Raw genomic sequence first — 22,593 nt, 5'->3', positions numbered from 1 at the left:
CTGAATAGGTAACAGTTTCCACACACTCAAAACAACATTGACATTTTCTTAAAACTTGACAATTTTTAATTGTATCTGCAAAGTGTCTGAGAAGCCCCTTCCAAACAGCATCTTCACACCATGTGCTGCATCAGATGAAGGCAGCAGCACTCCATCTTCTTGTGAGCAATTCGGAATGGGTAATAATTTACAGTCAAGCTAGCGATGCCCAAAATCCACGAACAAGTAAAGTATCAGCTTTATTCACTTAGCAGACTGCACTTCTCTTTTCTGAATCTGGCTCACCAACCTTTGCCTGCTGCTTTGGTTTTATTCACTTGAAGGACATGGGCATTGCTGGCTGACCAGCATTTATTGACTGTCCTTAGCTGCCCTTGAGAAGGTAGTGGTGAGCTGCCTCCTTGAACTGCTGCAGTCCACTTGTGAGTTGACTGACAATGCTGTTAGAGAAGGAATTCCAGGATTTTGACCCAGTGACAGTGAAGGAACGGCAATACATTTCCAAGTTAGGATGGTGAGTGACTTGGAGGGGACCTTGAAGGTGGTGGCATTCCACGTACCTGCTGCCCTTGTCCTTCTAGATAGTAATAGTCATGGGTTTGGAAGGTGCTGTTTAAGGATGTTTGCTGGATTCCTGCAGTGCATTGTGTAGATTGCACACACTGATGCAACTGAGCAACAGTGGTGGAGGGAGATGTTTGTGGATGTGGTGCCAATCAAGTGGACTGCTGTGTTCTGGATAGTGTCAAGCTTCTTGATTGTTGTTGGAGCTGCACCCATCCAGGCAAGTGGGAAGTACACGTAGACAACCCTTTATCCAAAATCGAAAGTTTTTTTGGTGAAGCTTTTCTCATTAGGAAGGTTGTTTGGCATGCAAACAGTTAACGCAATTCCACACCCACTCAATGTGTGTCACTCAGATGAGAAATGTGGGGACCATGGCCCAGCACTGGCAGACCTCAATTCTGTCTCAGGCCCATTACTCAGTCAGTCCGCTGTTCAGCAAGATCTTTTAAAATTTCATTGTTGAACTGTCACTTATTGTGAAATCCGAAAAATTCTGAAAACCAGTTGGTCCCAAGCAATTCGGATAAAGGATTGTGTACCTGTATCCCATCACGGTGTTGACTTGTGCATTGTAGATGATGGATGGGCTTTGGGGAGTCAGGAGGTAAATTATTCGCTGCAGCATTCCTAGCCTCTGACCTGCTCTTGTAGCTGCTCTGTTTATGGTAACCCCCAGGATTTTGACAGTGGGGAATTCAGTGATGGCAACTTCATTGAATGTCAAGGGTTAGTGGTTAGATTGTTTCTTATTAGAAATGGTCGCTGCCTGGCATTTGTGTGGCTACGTGTCAGCCAAGCCTGGATATTGACCAGGTTTTGCTACATTTGAACATGGACTATTTCAGTTTCTATAGAGTCAAGATTGGTGCTGAACATTGTGTACTCAGTGAACATCTCCACCTCTGACCTTATGATGGAGGGAAGGTCATTGATGAAGTAACTGAAAATGGTTGGGCCTAGGACAATACCTTGAGGAACTCCTGCAGAGATGTCCGGGAGCTGAGATGTCTGATGCCCAATAACCACAACAACGCTCCAGTGTGTCAGGTATGATTCTGGAGTGTTTGACCCTAGTAGCCACTGATTCCAGTTTAGCTAGAGCTCTTTGATGCTACACTAGACAATAGATGCAGGAGTAGGCCATTCAGCCCTTCGAGCCTGCACCGCCATTCAATATGATCATACACTCAGTCAAATGTGGCCTTGAGGTCAAGGGTTGTCACTTTTCCATCGCCTCTGGGATTTAGCTTTTTTGTTCAAGTTTGACCCAAGGTTATAATGAGGTCAGGAGCTGATTGATGCCCAGTTTGGGTTCTGCCAGGGCAACTGAACAGGTGCTTCTTAATGACACCTTTCATCACTTTACTAATGAAGTAGAGTAGACTCATGGAATGGTAACTGGATAGTTTGGATTCGTCCTGCTTTGTGTGTATAGGCCATACCTAATGAATTTTCCACATTGTCGGGTAATGCCAGCTTTGTGACTGTACTGGAACACCTTGGCTAGGGAATTGGCAAGTTCTGGAACACAAGTTTTCAGTATTATTACTGCAATGTTATCAGGGCCCATGGCCTTTGCTGCATCCAGTGTCGCATTTTCTTGACATCATGCAGAGTAAATTGAATTGGTTGAAGAATGGTATCTGTGATGCATGGGCCTGGAGGAGGCTGAGATGGTTATCTACTTGGCACTTCTGGCTTAAGATTGCTGCAGTGTTTCAGCCTTATGTTTTGCACTAATATTTCTCCCAGCATAAAAGATAAGGGTATTTGTGGATCCTCTTCCTCCAGTGAGTTACTTGCCTACGACCATTCACAACAGGATGTAGCGAGACTGCAGTGCTTAGAGCTGATCCATTGATTGTGGGATCACTTAGCCCACTCTATAACTTGCTTTCAGCATACCAGTAATTCTGCTTGGTAACTTCATCAAATTGACATCTCATTTAGGTATGCCTGGTGCTGCTCCTGCACTCTCCACTGAACCTGGGTTGATCCCCTAGCTTGATTGTCATGGTTGAGTGGAGGATATGCCAGGTCATGAGGTTGCAGTTTGTGGAATACAGTTCTGCTGCTGACATGTGGTTCATGGATGCCCAGTCTTGAATTGCTAGTTCAAACTTTGTCCCATTTGGGGCATGGTGAGAGTGCCACACAACACGATGGGGACATTCTCAAAGTGAAGGTGGGACACAGAGTCTGCAGTGGTCCCTCTTACGATTTGATAAGGATGAGGTCAAGTATCTTTTTCCCTGTTGTTGTGGTTCTGTTCGCCGAGCTGGGAATTTGTCTTGCAAACGTTTCGTCCCCTGTCTAGGTGACATCCTCAGTGCTTGGGAGCCTCCTGTGAAGCGCTTCTGTGCTGTTTCTTCCAGCATTTATAGTGGCTTGTCTCTGCCGCTTCCGGTTGTCAGTTCCAGCTGTCCACTGTAGTGGCCGGTATATTGGGTCCAGGTCGATGTGTTTGTTGATAGAGTCTGTGGATGAGTGCCATGCCTCTAGGAATTCCCTGGCTGTTCTCTGTTTGGCTTGCCCTGTAATGGTAGTGTTGTCCCAGTCGAATTCATGTTGCTTGTCGTGTGTGTGTGTGGCTACTAAGGATAGCTGGTCGTGTCGTTTCGTGGCTAGTTGGTGTTCGTGGATGTGGATCGAAAGCCGTCTTCCTGTTTGTCCGATGTAGTGTTTTGTGCAGTCCTTGCATGGGATTTTGTACACTACATTAGTTTTGCTCATGTTGGGTATCGGGTCCTTCGTTCTGGTGAGTTGTTGTCTGAGAGTGGCTGTTGGTTTGTGTGCTGTTATGAGTCCTAGTGGTCGCAGTAGTCTGGCTGTCAGTTCAGAAATGCTCCTGATGTATGGTAGTGTGGCTAGTCCTTGTGTTATGGCATGTCCTTGTTCCGTTGTCTTTCCCTTAGGCATCTGTTGATGAAATTGCGCGGGTACCCGTTTTTGGCGAATACATTATATAGGTGTTCCTCTTCCTCTTTTTGCAGTTCTGGTGTGCTGCAGTGTGTTGTGGCCCTTTTGAATAATGTCCTGATGCAACTTTGTTTGTGTGTGTTGGGGTGATTGCTTTCATAGTTTAGGACTTGGTCTGTGTGTGTGACTCTGCCACCACCTGCTGCAGACCTGGTCCAGCAGCTAACCTTTTTTTTTGGATGCTATCAGCTCGATAAATAGTGCTGCCGCATTGAGTCACTCTCAGTAGTGTTATGAACTTGAAAGCGTGTACTGTACCTTTAAGAGACTGAATGCTGTTCTGCACTGAGAGCATCTGCTACATGACTAGCTTGCAGTCTCAGTGTACTGGAAAATTAAAAATATATAACATTTGGCTGTGAAATGAATACCCGAGTTGGTTGCTGTTTTGACAACAATTTGAATTTAACCCATTTAAATTATGCCCCAGAATACTAAAACCCAATTGAACTTGAATTTATTGTTTTGCAAACCTCAAACCAATGGGACGATCCAATGTTGGAGGTATGAGAGAGGAAGGCAGTTTGAAAGGCAGACAGAGTAACTGCCATCGAGAAAGACCAAGATACTGAAACACTTTCTATCAAAAGTACCTTTTCATATGAAACATATTCGCAGTAAAAGGAAGGCAATGACTCAGGAAGATCTTCAGCTGAAGGAAGACAGACACTGCGGATGACAGCCGCTGCATGGTTTTGAAATCAAGTTGATAGAATTTTAATAAGTATTTTATCAGAACAGTATATTGTTATACAATTGGAGGCAGATAATATGCAGCTAAGAACGAGGAGCTTAAGAGTTGTGAATAGTTGTTGTTTAATGTTCACTTTTACAGTTCAAGAATACAATGGTGTACAAGATGATTAGGGGGTTAGATAGGGTTGACAGTGAGAACCTTTTTCCACGTATCGAGTCAGCTATTACAAGGGGGCATAGCTTTAAATTAAGGGGGGGTTAGATATAGGACTGATGTTAGGGGTAGGTTCTTCACTCAGCGAGTCGTAAGTTCATGGAATGCCCTGCCAGTAGCAGTGGTGGACTCTCCCTCTTTATGGGTATTTAAGCGGGCATTGGATAGGTATATGGAGGATAGTGGGTTAGTGTAGGTTAGGTGGGCTTTGATCGGCGCAACATCGAGGGCCGAAGGGCCTGTACTGCGCTGTATTCTTCTATGTTCTAATAAATTGATACTTTATTTAAATAGTGGAATTTGAGAGATTTTAACAGATTACAAGGCAAGGTGAGCTTTTCTGGGTGTCTGGTTTAATTAACAGAAGGGTTCACCGCTGTGGCGTAACAGTAATGAATATTGAAATCCCCCACCCGGAATACACTTTGCTCCCTTGCAACCCTCAGTATTTCCTCCAGGTGTTATTCAACGTGGAGGAACACTCACTCATCAACTGAGGGAGGACATTACGTATCTTGTTTTGTTGCCTTGCCAATCCTCCTCCGTGCAGCACCTATTGCTTCCTTGCTCAGCTTTCTCACCTCTCCAAGCTACTGCTCACAATGAGTGTGTGTTCAGGAGAAGGAAGCAGCAAGGGAACAGAGGGATCAGTAAGCAGGAGGGAAGTAGAAGGAACACATTTCTTTCATTTTCCAAAACATACTTTAAGTCCACGTACAAATGGAGGAATTTAGGAATATACAAAATATTTCAGTTTGCAGGGTTCGCTCCCCCTCCCCCCCACCCAAGACAAATCTTACAGATCTTAACTTTAGGTTTTATATTGCTGGCATCGGGAAAATCCGGTGTGCTTCATGTCAATGTCAAAACGTGTGGTGCTGGAAATGCACAGCAGGTCAGACAGCATCCGGGGAGCAGGAGAGTCGACATTGCGTACACAAGCCCTTCACTGCGGGCGCGAGGGCGAGAGAGAGAGCAGGAGCGAGGGGGCGAGCGAAATGGTGACTCTCCTGCTCCTCAGATGCTGCCTGACCTGTGCTTTTCCAATGCTACACTTTTAGATTCTGACTCTCCAGCATCTGCAGTCCTTATTTTTTCCTTCATGCTGTTACACTTAACGTTGCACTCTTCCGGAGTGCAAATTGAACATTAAATGAGGATTTTTAAAAAATTCTTCATAATCATGACATCAGGAAACACTGATCAGCAGAGTTCGGATTCAGGGTGGGAATGGTTTTATGTTTGCTGGCTTGGTTTCAGCTTTCACATTATTTGCCTTGGAGATTGGGAGTAAGGGTCAGAGTGGAAAGGCAATATTAGTCAGTTAAGTTGTACCTTGTGCAGCTGTTTTGAATTGTTCTGGTGGGTCAGACTGCATTCTGCTGTTTGAGATGTGAATTCCATAGTATTTGCAAGTTGAAACATTTATTTTGTGTAAAAATAAAGCTTTTTCTTGAAAAAAGCTGTTATATTTAATTTGCAGAGAATTCAAACTGCATCAATTGGCTCAATTAATTTAAAAATGCTTAGCTTACAAATCTGGAATGAATAGTTTGATATTATTAAACCATACAGTTAAGACAGCTGAGCTAGTTCAAGCTTTAAAAGGAAATGGTCTTTGAAGCTTTGTTGTATTTTTGACGTATCGGAGGCTGACCTTTTCACCATTGCCCTGTAGTTAAGTTGGCAAAAAGCCAAAATTCATGAAAGGCACTTCTACATTAACTAACATTACATCCCTCTAAAAATTAAACCACATTGCAACAGGGCAAATCCTTACAAGGAGTGGTTTCAGAAAGGAACGACAAAAGGTACAGTAGAAAGCATAGCTTAGTTATCATACTACCACCAAAATTACCACGAAGTGCCCTAGTATTCCCTAGTACTTTCCCTCCATACTTTCATAAAAATATGTTTCAGTACAAAGATGTTCAGAAGCTTTAATCTACATTTGTATTTCTTTTATTTATCATGGGGCAGCATACTTACTTTCTGTTTGTCCAGTATTTTCATGGCATAGTACTGTTCTGTTCCTTTATGTTTCACCAACATAACTCTTCCAAAAGAACCCGTTCCAAGTGTTTTTTGCCTTTCAAAGTCATCTAGGCCTGCAGTGTTCTGAAAGATATGGAAAAACAATTTGACTTGCTTTTAATGTTGTTCCCTGCTACTTCAGACTGGAATTGCCGTTCAACATCCACATGGCCCAGTTTAGGTCCTACCTACAGATTTTGTGAGGTGACTCCTCCTTTGAGTAGATGTGCACTGGGGCTAGAGAGGGAGGGAAAGACAGAAAACACATCCCCTCACAACTAAAGCTAAAAATCAGATGTTTTCTTCCCCTCAATTTACATTCCAAGCCCCTCCTCTTCACTTAATTCCTTGCCAGAATACAATTCTCATAGTACACCAAGTATGTTACTCATATGTAAAGCTTTTCAGTGGCATATTATTCAGTTATGCATAGCTGGATCTGATCTGGTCTCTGCTTTGTGCTCATGCTGAGGAGTGGGAACTTCATTAATGTTTTGCCAACAAATTTTATTTTCTATTCGTTCACAGGATAAGGATATCATTGCAGACTTCAGCATTTATTAGTTGAGAGTCAATCACATTACTGTGGGTCTGAGTCACAAAGACCACACAAGGTTGGCAGTTTCCTTCCCTAACGATCATTAGGTGAATCAGGTGGGTTTTTTTTCCAACAATCTTAATCGCAGATTTTGTTTTTATTGAATTCAAATACCATCATCTGCCATGGCAGGATTCGAACCAGAATCCCCAGATCATTTACTGGGTCTCTAAGTTAACAGGTCAGTAATAATACCACAAGGCCATTACCGCCCCTTGATGTAGTTTGACCTGTTTGTTTACTGTAGGGCAATCAAGACTAGTCTTGCACGGCATCCAAAATGGTTTTAAGATATTGCTGTTAGAATATTTGGAATATATCATTAAAAGGAATAATTTCTCCTTCATAATCGAGACATGTGGAGGCCAGTTTTAGCACCTTCATAATATAGGCTACCATCTGTAATTAAAATCTCTCTTTACCCATCTTTGCCTTTGTTTACGCTTCTGATTTCTATATGTATCAGAGTATGCCAGCACTGAACATGTCTAATGAGGTACAGAGAAATGTCAAATAAATTTTCTTCTACCTCTGGCATGAACATGAACAAACATCAGAATATGTGAATTAAGAGCAGGAATACGCTTTTTGGACCTTCAAGATTGTTCCACCATTTGATTGCATTCAGATTAGCTGTGATGTTTTGTCAATGCATAGACTTTCTTGACACCTTTTGTTCGTCAAGGATTTAGTGACCACTGCCATAAAAATTTTCAATGACTAGCCTCTTACCAGATATTACTTTGTGCCTGTGAGAGAATCCATAAAATAGAACCCCTACAGTGTGGAAACAGGCCATTCAGCCCATCAACTCTACACTGACCCTCTGAAGAGCATCCCACCAAACCCATCCCCCTGACCCTGTCCCTGTAACCCTGCATTTCCCATGGCTAATCTACCTAGCCTGCACATATCTGGAGATTGTGTACAATTCAGCGTGGCTAATCCTCCTAACGCAACAACTTTGATGGTGGGTGGAAACCGGAGCACCCAGAGGAAACCCATTCAGACACTGAAGAATGTGCAAATTCCATACAGTCATCCAAGGGTGAATTTGAACCCAGGTCCCTTGGTTCCTTGAGGCAGCAATGCAAACCACATGCCGCCCAGAGATTATAAATTTATCTCCATCAAATATGGTGTAGATTCCAATGCTGGAAAGTACTTCAGCATTGTAATTAATGTCCATAAAGCAGCCGTGACGCCCAAATTTAACATGCACAACTTTCATTTACAATGAAGAGGTTTTCACACTATCATTCTGTCTGTAGGAATTACCCCAATATGCCAGTGAACCACCTTGCTCTCATGCCAACAGTTCTGTCCTGAGCCTGCTGCAATGCTCCAGTGAAGCACAATGCAAGCTCAAGATACATCGCGTTTTCCACTAAGGCATTCTGAAGATTCATGGTCTGAACAGTGAATTCCACAACTTCAGAAACTGACAACTTCATATCTGGTCTCCATTTTCCTAAAATTCTCTCCACCACCACCTCCTTCCCCCTAAAACAGAGTCCTGCTTATGTCTTACTTTGCACTTAGTAAGAAGAACCAATTCTCTCCCTTTCACCCTCCTTATATCTCTATTCCCTCCTCTATTAACATCCCCTTTGTCTTTTGCAATGGGTCTCGAAAGCATCCTCCTCTACCTCGGTCAGATGTATAAAAAAAGAACTATTTTCCAACACCTTTCAGTTCTGAATTCATACCAGACTCCAAACCCTCTTCCCACAGATGCTGTCAGGCCGAAGTTTCTAACATTCTGTGCTTATTTCAGATTTCCAGCACCTACAGAATTTATTTCACATTATGAAGATTAATTTAAACAGAAGAATCCAAAAATTAAAAGGGTAAAGTCTGACCTACTATGAGAATGTAAGATGGAGATCAGAGTCGAATCCGGGATGGGGGGTTGGGGGGTGCAGCGGGGAAGATGGGTGTGAATAGGGAAGGCAGCTGGGAAGGTGATAAGTAGATACAGGTGGGGGTTGACGCTGATAGGTCGGGAGGGGAGGGTGGAGTGGATAGGTGGGAAGGAAGATGGAGAGGTAGGACAGTTCAAAAGCGTCAAGTTGAAGGACTGGATCTGGGATGGGGTAGGGGGAAGAGGAGGGGAAGTGAGGAAACTGGTGAAATCAACATTGATACCATATGGTCGGAGGGTCCCAAGGCGGAAGATGAAGCATTCTTTCTCCAGGCATTAGGTGGATTGGATTTGGCGGTGGAGGCGCTCCAGCACTTGCATGTCTTTGGCAGAGTGGGAGGGGGGCTTGAAGTGGTTGGCCAAAGAGTGGTGGGGTTGTTTGGTAAGTCTGTCCCAGAGATATTTCCCGAGATGTTCCCGGAGATGGCGTCCTGTCTCCCCAGTGTAAAGGATACAACAAGAGCAACAGACACAGTAGATGAGGTCTTTGGATGTGCAGGAAAATCTCAGCTGGATGTGGAAGGATCTTCTGGGGCCTTGGACAGAGGTGTGGACACAAGTTTTACACCTCTTGCTGTGGCAAGGGAAGGTGCTGGGAAGGGAGGGCGGGTTGGAGGGGGGTGTGCACTTAACAAGGGAGTAATGGAGGGAATAGTTTCTGTGGAATGCTGATGGGGTGCGGAGGGAAATAGATCTCTGCTTCTGGGATTTGATTGTAGGTGGCAAAAATGGTTAAGGATAATGCACTAATCTGGAGATTAGTGGGGTAGAAGGTGAGGACGAGGGGGTTTCTATCCTTGTTGCGTTTGGAGATGGGGTTCAAGGGTGGAGGTGCGGGAAGTGAAGGCGATGCACTGGAGGGCATTATTGATCACATGGCAGGGGAAATTGCAGTCTTTGAAGTAGGAGGCTATCTGGGATGTTCTGAAGTGGAATTGTTCCTCCTTGGAGCTTATAGGAGTGAGGAGGGAAATACATCTCTGGTGCTGGGGTCTGATTGTTGGTGGCAGAAATGGCAGAGGATAATGTGCTGTATCCGGAGATTAGTGGGGTGGAAGGTGAGGACCGGGGGTGCCAATCTGCACCCACACCTCCCCCCTCACTTCTGCCCAAGGCCCCAAAGGATCCTTCCACATCTGGCAAAGACTTTCCTGCACATCCAAACACCTTGTCCACTGTGTCCGTTGCTCTCGATGTGGTGTGCTCTACATTGAGGAGACAGGATGCCAACTCGCGGAACATCTCTGGGACACAGGCACCACACAACCTCACCACCTGTGGCTGACCACTTCAACTTCCCTTCCCATTCCTCAAGTCCTGAGCTGCCTCCACTGCCAAATCCAACCCACCTGACGCCAGGAGGAAGAATGCCTCATCTTCCACTTTGGGACCCTCCAATCACACAACATCAATGTCGATTTCACCATTTTCCTCATCTTCCCATCCCTCATCCCAGATTCAAGCTGGCACTACCCTCTTGAGCTGTCCTACCTGTTCATCTTCCTTTCCACCTATCCGCTCCACTCACCCCTCTGACCTATCAGCATCACCCCCAACCTGTATCTACCTATCGCCTTCCCAACGACCTTCCCCCAGCCCCACCCTCACCCGATTTATCTCAGCCTCTTTCCCCACATTCCTGATAAAGGGCTTATGCCTGAAATGTTGATTCTGCTGCTCCTCAGATGCTGCCCGACCTGTGTACTTCCAGTGCCACACTCTTCAACTCTGTCCAGTTTACCATTGGAAGATGTCAGAGCAATGTCAGGAGAGACATGACTGGTAGCTTAACGTTCCTAGCTATCACTGTTTTAAATGGGACAGCAAGGGAAACAAAAGGGGTGGGGGAATTGCACTGCTGTTTAGGGATCACATCACAGCTGTGTTCAGGGAGGACACATTGGAAGGATCTTTCAGGGAGGCATTATGGAGGCATCAGGAATAGAAAAGGGTCACAATATTGAGAGTTGTCTATAGACCTCCCAACAGCCCAGGGATGACGAGGAGCACATATGCAGTCAGATACTTGAAAGGAGTGGTAAAAAGCAGGGTGGTTATGGTGGGTAACTTCAACTTTCCGCATTATTGGCTGGGAATCCTATACAGCCAGGGGCAAAGATGGAGAGCAGTTTGTTAGATGTGTCCACCAAACTGGTACATAAAGTAAAATCACAAGGGATTCAGAGTGGGCTGGCTAGCTGGATACAAAACTGGCTTGGTCATAGAAGATAGGAGGGTTGCAATGGAAGGGTGTTTTTCAGAATGGAGACCGGTAATTAGTAGTATTCCACAGGGATCAGTCTTCGATCCTCTGTTGTTTGTAATATATATAAATGCTCTGGAAGAAAATGTGGGTGAACATAGCGCAGATGATTGTGAAAGGATAAAAGCGGATATAGATAGAACAGTAAGTACAGTAAAGACCCTTCAGCCCACAATGTTGTACCGAGTATTTATCTTAATCTAAGATCAACCTAACCTACACACCCCTCAATTTACTGCCATCCATGTGCTTGTCCAGTAGTTGCTTAAATGTCCCTAATATCTCTGACTCTACCACCACCACCACTCGCAGTGCATTCCACGCACCCAGTACTCAGTGCGTAAAGAACCTACCTTTGACATCTCCCCACATCTTCCTCCAATCACCTTAAGATTATGACCCCAGTTGACAGTCATTTTTGGCCTGGGGCAAGTCTCTGGGTATCTACTCTGCCTCTCATTACCCTCTATCAAGTCACCTCTCTTCATCCTCTGCTCCAGTGTGAAAAGTCCTAGCTCACTCAACCTCTCTTTCTAAGACAAGCCCTCCGATCCATTGTTGTCTTGGGCACAGAAATGGCAGGATGGAGTTTAAGCTAGACAAATGAGAGATTGGGCGGCACGGTTGCACAGTGGTTAGCACTGCTGCCTCACAGCGCCAGAGACCCGGATTCAATTCCTGCTTCAGGCGACTGACTGTGTGGAGTTTGCACGTTCTCCCCGTGTCTGCGTGGGTTTCCTCCGGGTGCCCTGGTTTCCTCCCACAGTCCAAAGGTGTGCAGGTCAGGTGAATTGGCCATGCTAAATTGCCCATAGTGTTAGGTAAGGGGTAAATGTAGGGGTATGGGTGGGTTGCGCTTCGGCGGGTCGGTGTGGACTTGTTGGGCTGAAGGGCCTGTTTCCACACTGTAAGTAATCTAATCTAATCTAATTCAAAAGATGAAGAATTTTGGAGGATCAAGTTTAAGTGTGAATTATATTGTAAATGATAGAACCCTTGGAACAATAACATACAGGCGAATCTGGGTGTGCAGGTCCACAGTTCTGTAAGAGTGGCCAAGGTAATTAAGGCGGCATATGGCATACTTGCCGTTATCAGCTAGGGCATAAAATAGAGTTGGCAAACCATGTTGCAGCTTTTAAAAACCCTTGTCAATCCGCATTTGGAGCATTGTGGGCAGTTTTGATCACCACACTACCAGAAGGACGTGGAAGCTTTGGAGAGAGTACAGAGAAGGTTCACCATGATGTTGCCTGGTCTCAAACGCATTGGCTATGAGGAAGGTTACAAAGACTAGGATTGTTTTCACCGGGAAGATGACTGCTGAGAGGAGATCTGATAGAAGTCTACACAATTATGAGGCAGAGATAGAGTGGATAGTCAGAGGCTTTTTCCCAGGTTGCAGTTTCAATTACAAGAGGGCACAGGTTCAAGGTGAGAGTGGGGAAGTTTAAGGGAGATATGCGAGGAAAGCTTTTCAAGCAGAAAGTGGTAGGCGTCTGGAACGTATTGCCGGAAAAGGTGGTGCACATTGGCCACATTTAAGAGGCATCTGGATGTTTACATGAAGAGGGAGGGAAGACAGGGATACAGACTGAACAAGAGCAGGTTTGTTTTTTAGTGAGGACATTATGACCAGCACAGGCTTGGAGGGCCGAACGGCCTGTTCCTGAGCTGTACTTCTCTCTTGTTCTTTATTTCAATTTATACAAAATGAGGTACATCGCTCCAACATAAAGTCAGAATTACAAATGTAGCTTGGAGCATGTGCTGTGCTTTAGGATAACCGTAAAAAGCTTCCTGAAGAAGAGCTTATGCCCGAAACATCGATTCTCCTGATCCTTGGATGCTGCCTGACCTGCTGCGCTTTTCCAGCAACACATTTTCAGCAGCGATAACTGTAAAAAGCCATCCCACACTGTTTCTAAGCTATTCCAAAGTGATACTCAGAGCATAAAAATAAGTTAACAGCATAACTAGAAACTTATGAAAACACTACTGAGTGCTCAGAGTCAGTCACCTTTACAAAATTGATTTCACCAACTGTCTAATGTTAAAAGATTAAATGGGAATAGCTCTCTGGACATTAATGTAATAATAAAGGGTTAAAGATTAGATTAGATTACTGACAGTGTGGAAACAGGCCCGTCGGCCCAACAAGTCCACACCGCCCCGCCGAAGCGCAACCCACCCAGACCCCTACATTTACCCCTTACCTAACACTATGGGCAATTTAGCATGGCCAATTCACCTGACCTCACATCTTTGGACTGTGGGAGGAAACCCACACAGACACAGGGAGAACGTGCAAGCTCCACACAGTCAGTCGCCGGAGGCGGGAATTGAACCCGGGTCTCTGGCGCTGTGAGGCAGCAGTGCTAAACACTGTGCCTCCCACAAACTGCACGGTCTTTGAGTGGGGACCACAAACATGAAAGAATACAGATGACCATCCATTGTAATTCACACTTCATTTAGACAGAGTCATTTGCTGCTTGCTATTGGCAAGTTAAACTATCATTCAATCTCTTCCATCCAGAAATGCTTTCTGGCCATCCCTTGAAACTTGTTATGTAGCACGTGCATTGTCTCGGGGAACCACTGAGTCAGGAAATAGTCTGCATAACAATTCCCCAGGATAAGGGTATTAGCATTTGCATTATCTCAGAGGATGATCTCATCCTGCCATTGTACCTGGGGTAACATGAGACTGGGAGTAACTGGGTGGCATGTGACTGTGGGGGAGCAGCCAGAGCATCTGTAGACATGGCCAACTAACCTGTATAAAGGGGATATGTTTTCTTTGTTCAGGGCCTCACTTTGACTCAACCTTGCAGCCTGCGAGGGGCGGGGGTCAACTAGCTTGTACAAGCTTTAATAAACTTTAACTGTTTGCAGAAGTTGGTGTGCGCGAATTGCATCTCATGTGCGAAACCTCGGGAAAAGAACCCAACAATCGGGCATTCAAAAGTAGAGCACAAACAAAACAATTTGAAGAAGGTTACTAGACTCAAAACAATAACTCTGCTTTCTCTCTACAGATAACACCAAACCTTCTGATTTTCTCCAGCATTTCCCGCTTTTGCTTTACAACAGAAAAGGCAGTAGTGTGCAATGTTAGAATTCATTTTGAGAGGGCTATAATACAACAGCAGAGATACATCACTAAGATTGTGTAAGGCTCTGGATAGCGCAGCAAGTCAGGCAGCATCCAAGGAGCAGGAGAATTGACGTTTCGGGCATGAGCCCTTCTTCATGAATTCGGGCTCATGTCCGAAATGTCGATTCTCCTGCTCCTTGGATGCTGCCTGACCTGCTGCGCTTTTCCAGCAACACATTTTCAGCTCTGATCTCCAGCATCTGCAGTCCTCACTTTCTCCTAAGGCTCTGGTCAGACTGCATTTGGAATATTGAAAGTGTCCCGTCTCTAAGCAAGGACGTGCTGGTGTTAGAGGCGGCAATGAGGTCTGCAGATGCTGAAGATCAGAGTGTGTGTTGCTGGAAAAGCACAGCAGGTCAGGCAGCATCCAAGGGAGCAGGAAAAACAATGTTTCGGGCCGGAGCCTTTCATAAAGGAAATTGGTGTTGGAGGGGGTCCAGTGGAGGTTTACAAGAATGATCCTGGGGATGAAGGGCATGTCATATGAGAAGCAGTTGAAGACTCTGGGTCTGTACTTGGACTTTATGAGGATGGGGGTGAGGGGATCGGATTGAAACTTACAGAATACAAGAGGGTTGGATTGAGCAGACACTGAGAAGACAATTCCACTTGTAGGACAGACTAGGACCTGAGGACCCAGCCTCAGAGTGAAAGGACAACTCTTTAGAATGGAAATAAGGAGGAATTTCTACAGCCAGAAAGTGGTGAACCCATTGAGGTCACTGAGTGAATTTAAGATAGAGATAGATAGATTCCTGATTGGCAAAGGGGTCAAGGGTGACAGGGAGAAGGCAGGAGAATGGGCTTGAGTAACATTAGGAGAAAGTGAGGACTGCAGATGCTGGAGATCAGAGCTGAAACGGTGTTGCTGGAAAAGCGCAGGCCAGGCAGCATCCAAGGAGCAGGAGAACCAACGTTTTGGGCATGAGCCCTTCTTCAGGAATTAGCCATAATCAAATGGTGCAGCAGTCTCAATCAGCCAAATGGTCTAATTCTTCTGATCTAATCTCACAAATCATCAAAATAGATGCATCAATGCTTCTACAAAGTACTAATTAATAAATGTTCAATGATATTTTGCCCACTAGTTCTTCAGATAATATATATTGAATGACAGCAATCAATCAACTGGTCTAATTTCAATGCCATTTAACTTTGGAAAAATCAGAGTATGAGTAGCCTGCAAAGGCAGTAACAAGCCCAGTCAAGATTACAGACCCACATACTTAAATTCTAAAAGGGTTGAAACCATCAGCTACCACTGTGCCAAGTCAATTTTGCTGATTACATATCGAATAGCACTAATTTGGTTGCTTAGAGCACTATTTTAGATCTAAGTAAGGAAAAAGTCAGATGCCTGCTCCTAATTGCGGTTAGCTTCCTCTGAACATTGCAGCACGTGTGACTAAGTTCATAAGATGCAGGAGTTGGCCATTTGGCCCATCAAATATGCTCTTTGTTCAATAAATGCTGATTACCGGAAGAACTTGGCTTGGTTTTAATAGTTTCTCTTGGTGTTTTGCCTGAAAAATAGCTACAAGACCAATGTAGCCAGGTGACAGTTGGTACCACATGCCAACAAGTGCTATCAGGTGTATATAAAAAAAAAAGAGGAAAAACTGGGTGAAAACCTTACACGAGAAGATTAGAGAAATTACAACTTACATTTGGAGCTGTTGCTCGAAAAACCCAGTTACCAATGATTAAAATGTGAGGAAATGCTCTGCTAAATCTACTTGTATGGTACCCAAAGTAAAAGCTAACCACATCCGGAAGTTCTCATGCTGTTATTATTGCAGCCCAAAGGTTAAAAAGAAAGAAAAAATGCAAAAACCTGATCTTGATATTTTTTAGTATTAGATTTTAGTGGGTCACCCAAGGTATGTTCCAACAGTAAATTCCTGCTTGGATATTTATTAAGTTCAAAGCTCCCATTACTTTTAAACTTTCTACTCGAGTTAAGAATGCACCTCACATTTGAGCTCAAGGAAAACGCGTGGGCAATCATTTGCAAAGTAATGATCCCTTCACAACATCAGTCTGCCCCAGTCTCAACTTTTTTGCATTCTTTCTTGATCTGGTGAGGAAGTTTGCGTTTTTTACAGAGTAAAGTAGACAGGCAGCAGGCCGAAAGAACACAGCAGGCCTGACAGCATCAGGAGATGCAGAAGTCAATGTTTCAGGTGTAACCTTCCTGAAGGGGGCGGGAAGTTGCAGATAAAGGGGGAGGTGGGGACAAGGTGATGAAGTGGGGATAGGTGAAGATAGGTAGAGGGCATGGCCTGGTTGGTCGATGGAAGGAATTAATTCAGTTGGTGGCAGGGAGCAGTGGAAGGGAGGGAGAAGGGCTGGGAAGGGATTCAAGGAATGGGGAGGGACGTTATTTGAAATCGGAGAACTCTACGTTGAGTCCTCTGGTCTTTTACAGAACAAAGACCTCAGATGTAAACCTGATACTGTCCAAAATATCATGTGCGATTCACTGCTAGAGACACTTCAATATAAACAAGAGATGGATTCAGTGTATACACAAACACCCAATGTTCTCAGTTCCCTCCCCTCTGATTTCATCCTACAAGTTGTCTTAAAGTCATTTCTGCACATTATTGTTATGCAGCACTGATGTAGGAGCATAACAATCCAACACATACCTGTGGTGGACTTTCCCATTTTCTTAAGAAATCTTCTTTGGCTTTGGCTAAGAACTCTTTCACTATAAAACAAAGATAGATTTATGGTTAAAATAATAAAGGAGATGTTAGAAGCATAGCTTATGAAAATGACAATTACAGTATCAAGTGTATAAGTAGTATATCATAGCAAATATAAATATTTAAAATTAAATCTTCTTAAAAGATCACCAGACATGTAAAACTACTTATACACAAGATATCAAACTATATTTTTTAACATTTCTTTTGCACACATTTTAAGCTTCTCAGTTGAGTATTTTAATCAGAACTTGTAGCGAGTGCTACTAGTTCGCAACACACAACTTTAAAAAAAAACAAAACCCAAAGCAGCAGCTAGGCAAGCAAGTTTTAATGTTAACAGCTATTCAGCAATGAATTGGAATGCATAATGACCACAGGCAAAGACACACAATAGCTATGAAACAATGCAAAACAAAGCTGCTCATAGTCACAGAAGGTTGAATTTTTGATTTCTGTAAAGACAATTTGTGAAAGGTCAGTCTGATTTTCTTCTGATCTGTTGTAACTTTTAGATCTCAAATCAAATCACAATTGAAAAGTGATCCCTTTGCTTGTTTAGGTCAAGTATGGTTAGGGTTGCTGCACAGATCCTGAGAAAGAAGATGACTTTTATAGTAATGCCAATAAATGTTCAGCAGGAAATATAAAATTGATGCATTTTTTGCTTGATTTACATTTCAAAAATCAGAAGTTTACATGCATGTATGCTGAGTCTTGGTTTTCTCCAAACTATGTGGGACCATTTTGACATTTAATTGTAGATGAACTATACGCTATGCAAATGAAAACTTATAATTTCTTTAGTGCTCGTCAACACCATTGCTAGACTTTCATTTAATTCTAACTAATATTTTTGTTAAGGCACTTCATTATAAGGTTTTCAAAAAATTGACTTTCTGTGACTTTGGGCTTCTTACGAAATAACGCGCATACCAAAGGTCTCTACAGTTCATCAAAGGTTTTCAGGACAATTCACCCCAAGTAACCAAAGGGATGAGATGACGAGAAGAAAAGGAGAGAAAAAAGTTCATGAATTTAACCACAGTAGAAAGGATGAATTACAAATACAACACATAGTACATTTCACACTACCAAAATTAAGATCATCATTTAAACGTTTTCTACACTTAAGTTAGTAAACCACCATAGCCAACAAGGTAGTGGAAAAAGTGAGAATCAGGGAATGAAGTTCTAACTTCTCTAACTACTGCAGAGCCAATTAATCCCTGTAAGTCTTAATATAGAACCTTGAAGGGAACTTCTAGCTTTTATCACTTTTTGTTTTTCTGCCCTCAAGTGTTCTCAGGATAACGTTGTGAACTTCACCTTAGGAATGATTTGATGCTGCATTGGCATAATGGTTAAGTCAATGAATTTAACTAAGAGAAGTATTTGTTGCAAGGTGGAAGGAGTTTGAAAAAAGGAGAACACAAAAGTATCTGATCGTGAACAAATACATTTCATCTTAAAAATTGTCTAGTGAATTGTCCAGCATCAGGAATGTGACAAAGCAAGCTCTCTCAGTTCCAAATCTGTATACACTGGAATAATAGTTGGAAGGGTCAGAAACATTTGTCCAATTAGAACACATGTCTGGATTTCAAATTTGCAGCCCTTTTTTCTAACCTACCACCTAGCTCTTAAAAATCCAACTAATGGAGATGGCTCTACAGAGTTAATTCCCAGAACAATTTTTCCACCCCTGCACTAAACAAGTTACGAATGAAATTCCAGAAAAAGAGCACCTGCACAAATAAACACAAAAGAAGAAGATACTTTTACAACACCAAACACAAGACTTTTGCAAGGTATTTTCAGGGCAGATTTGCGGAAGCAGACTAATAATTTACTTTAATTCACAACAGTACAACAAAATTCAAATAGTTGTGTTGCAGTTTTCCATTTTCACATGCTGATCATGACAAAAGCGTGCATGTGCGGACATTTCTGTTTATTTAATTATCAAGCAGAAGTCTGCACGTGGGTCCAAAGCGGGTTCCTTTTCATTCCATGAACTCTTACTCCCAACAAAATATCACTCAGTGCACTGAGCAGTCAGGTTTACTCAGACATTAACAAGTAGAAAGATTCAAAATTTCAATTTCATTAAAACTCTGATAATTCTTTACAGATATAGGTGTTAGTACTTCCAATTTTTTACAATGAAAATCCAATTTTTTAAATGATAAAATTAGATAACGGGAGTATATCAGTTAAAAGTATGTATCATCCTGCATTTTAATAATTTAAATATTTGGTATTTTATTTTAAGATTTAGATGACGAGTGTGTGCATTTTAGGTCTGTACATTTTTTGAAATACATTCACGGGATATTGACATTGCTTGTGGCCCAGCTTCATACGGCGAGAGTAGGTAAGAGTCCATACATTTCAATGGGTCTGGAATCACATGCAGGCCTGACCAGGTAAGGATGGGAGATTGCTTTTCTGAAAGGATATCAAAGAACCAGATGGTGCTTTTCAATGACAAGCTTACTGAGTCTAGCTTTTTACCAGATTTTTCATTTCAATAATTCAAAGGGAAGCTTGATTTTCTTATTCTCCTGGAATCAAGACAAAGTTATTTTCCACACAATGGGCTGTTTCCTTTCTCCTTCCCCAACCATTTACTTTCTATCCCAGCCTGATTTTCAGTGAGGATTACCCTGAGGTACCCTCTAAATTAGTCAGACCAGGGCATGTTTGATGCCTCATTCTCGCAGATATCTGATATAAGTTTGGGTTTAAGTCAGTTAAAGGGCTCCTGTGGTACACATTGGTAGCGCCCCTAAGCCCTGGGTTCAAATCCCATCTGGTCGAGAGGGGCGTTGATTCAAAACATCTATATAATGGGGTCTTGGGGCAGTGTCTCTACCTGTGAGCCAGGAGATCTGGCTCAAGACTAACGTGCTCCAGAGGTGAGGCATGATTAAAAATATCTATAAGTGGGTTAATACAATTGCAGTAGTCTGGAACTAGGGAAACAGAAAAAAAATGCTGTAGGTGGTGTTGATAATGATCACTATCCAGTAACTCTTCCCTTAAGGTCGTGAATATACGATTATTAGAAGAGCAAATTCTACTTTTGTTAAGTTATCTGCATTATTTGCTCCAATTCTGTTGTGAAAGAATGCGAATTTATGTCATTATAAGTATTTAGCTGACTATAAACAGGTGTATAAAATCAAGAGGCTTCATGCTGGGTTTAGCAAAGCTGTCTTTAGCATCAAATGACAAATCTTTTCAATGCAAAAATTAAAAGTCGCTGAGTACTAACCATAGGCCATAACATTATAGAGTCATAATCATTCTAGATTAGCTGAACATTGAATTTTTCATCATATCTCTCCCATATATATTTCAAACATCTTTAAAAATTTGAGAGAAAACTACAAGTAATATAGAATTCAGTAGGATAATCAAAGAAACGCAACAATGGAAATATCATACTTTGTTTTATATCTACTTGAACTGTTAAGATGATCCAGCAGTATAATTTCAGATTGCAATGGAGTTGGTTTTAAGGCCTTTACCACTAGGGTGAAGTACTACTGGGTGAGAGCTCTGTCAAAGTCATTATACTGAAAGCAGCAACTTGAATAATTGAATTAAACATAAGATCAGTAGTTTAAAAACAGGACTTCTCCTTACAGTGATAGCACATCTGTTTGATAAATGATAATGATGGGTATCTTAACCTATAAATTTGGTAATCAACTTTGAGAACTGAAAATCCTCTTTTAAAGCCTACCACTATTAAAAGAGACACAAGTACTATAAAACTGCAGATTGCGTGGGTGCAAAGTTGATTAACACTTATTACTGAGAAAGAGTAAAAAATTTGACTTCTTTTGCCAACATAAGAATATCTGGACAAATGAGCAGAGTCTAGCTTGACTGTGATAGCTTCTATGATCGAACAGCCTAACACTCAGGCACAATGCCAGGGACTCATACAGGTTGTGGTAACGGCATTACCAACAAGCGATCATGTAACGATTAACTCTGTACAAACAGTCAATTCCTGAACAATAGGTCCTAGCAGATCTTGAGCCAAGAGAAGACCAACACAAACGAAATCTGAAACTAAGGCCAACAGCTAGATTTAAACTGAAAAGTTTTACTGTTAAGTGGAATTTATTAAATGCAAGACAGGGAAAGGTTGATATATTCACATTGCAGTTTCTTTTCAGGAATCAACAGCATAACTAGTTTCAGCTGGGTCATAACTGGTTTATACTACCTACGTCCAAAGCAAATCAATGCAGAAGACTATGTTATGATTTAGGTCGAAGTAATGATTTGGAGGTGCCGGTGTTGGACTGGGGTGGACAATGTTAAAAATCTCACCACCAGGTTACCTGTTGGACTATAACCTGGTGTTGAGATTTTTAACTCTATCTCAGTTATTTAGCCCACAAATCCTAGTAGAATTTAAGAAATTTGCTTGTACACAGGAGATTCTGAATTTGAATTGCAGCAGTGCCTTTCCTTCAAAGTCAGCCTCTTAACGAAGGTGACAGGAGGAAATAGCTTATTCCTGATGAAGGGCTTTCGCCCGAAACATCGATTTCGCTGCATGCTGACTGAACTGCTGTACTCTTCCAGCACCACTAATCCAGTATTTGGTTTCCAGCATCTGCAGTTATTGTTTTTACCACATCACCATGGTCATTTTACAGGAAAGGGCTAATCATTGGGCTGAGAGCCCTATTTGCAGTCGTAGTCTCCTCATCTCTGAACTAGAAGGTCCAAGTTGGAGTTCCACCTACTTCAGAGGTCTGTCAGAACCTCAAACTCTGTAACCGATATGGCAGCAGACTTCAGCAGTACAAGACAGACTCCAAGTCACCTTTTGCATAGCGTTCTGTGCAGCAATACAGACATGACACTATAACCGGACCTTGAAGAAAGGCTTGCAATGCTACATACAGAATCTCTATCAATTAAAACCAATGAATGGATAAGAAACAAATCTGTCAGTTGTTCAACATGGGAGAGCTGCTTCCTGTACATTAAACTGGATGCTACAATTATATTTTGATGCTACATTCTGCTCAAATCATCATCAGGCTTTTTCTGCAGGTTTTTGACTTAATCTTCTTGGATATGAGATTGCCTGATGAAAACTTCTCCATTTGGGTCCAGCCAGAAACATTTCCACTGAGCTAGGCTTTTGGAACGTCATTGCATTGAATGTTATAATGTCCAATAACAGAGATTCTATGCTTTCCTGCTGCAATATCCTACCTTTAGTGGCTAGGAGGACTTCATGTGGTGGTTAGGAGGATTGGTCGTGCTAAATTGTCCACTGTGTCCAAGCACGTGCAGGCTAGGTGGATAAGCCATGGGAAATGTAGGGTTAAAGTAGGCGGAAGGGTCTTGGGAGGGATGGTGTGAACCTGTTGGGCCAAATGGCCTGCTTCCATACTGTACAGATTCTA

The 22,593-nt window shown here is 42.7% G+C and overlaps 1 protein-coding gene across 2 annotated transcripts in view; it reads right to left on the bottom strand.

The window, feature by feature from the left end:
* The window catches only part of prkacba (protein kinase, cAMP-dependent, catalytic, beta a), a 184,219-nt gene that overhangs the window by 34,510 nt on the left and 127,116 nt on the right, over window positions 1-22,593 (bottom strand). For both annotated transcript variants that reach the window (XM_072574811.1, XM_072574810.1), the window contains exons 2-3: window positions 17,087-17,148; window positions 6,446-6,574 (exon numbers count right to left, since the gene is read on the bottom strand). In XM_072574811.1, coding sequence (XP_072430912.1) covers window positions 6,446-6,574; window positions 17,087-17,148 — 191 coding nt within the window. The remainder of the gene's footprint in view (window positions 1-6,445; window positions 6,575-17,086; window positions 17,149-22,593) is intronic.

Source organism: Chiloscyllium punctatum, chromosome 7 (assembly GCF_047496795.1).
Source record: "Chiloscyllium punctatum isolate Juve2018m chromosome 7, sChiPun1.3, whole genome shotgun sequence".
NCBI lineage: Eukaryota > Metazoa > Chordata > Chondrichthyes > Orectolobiformes > Hemiscylliidae > Chiloscyllium > Chiloscyllium punctatum.
The sequence above is the reverse complement of the archived record's forward strand: the minus strand, read 5'-3'. Positions and strand labels throughout refer to the sequence as shown.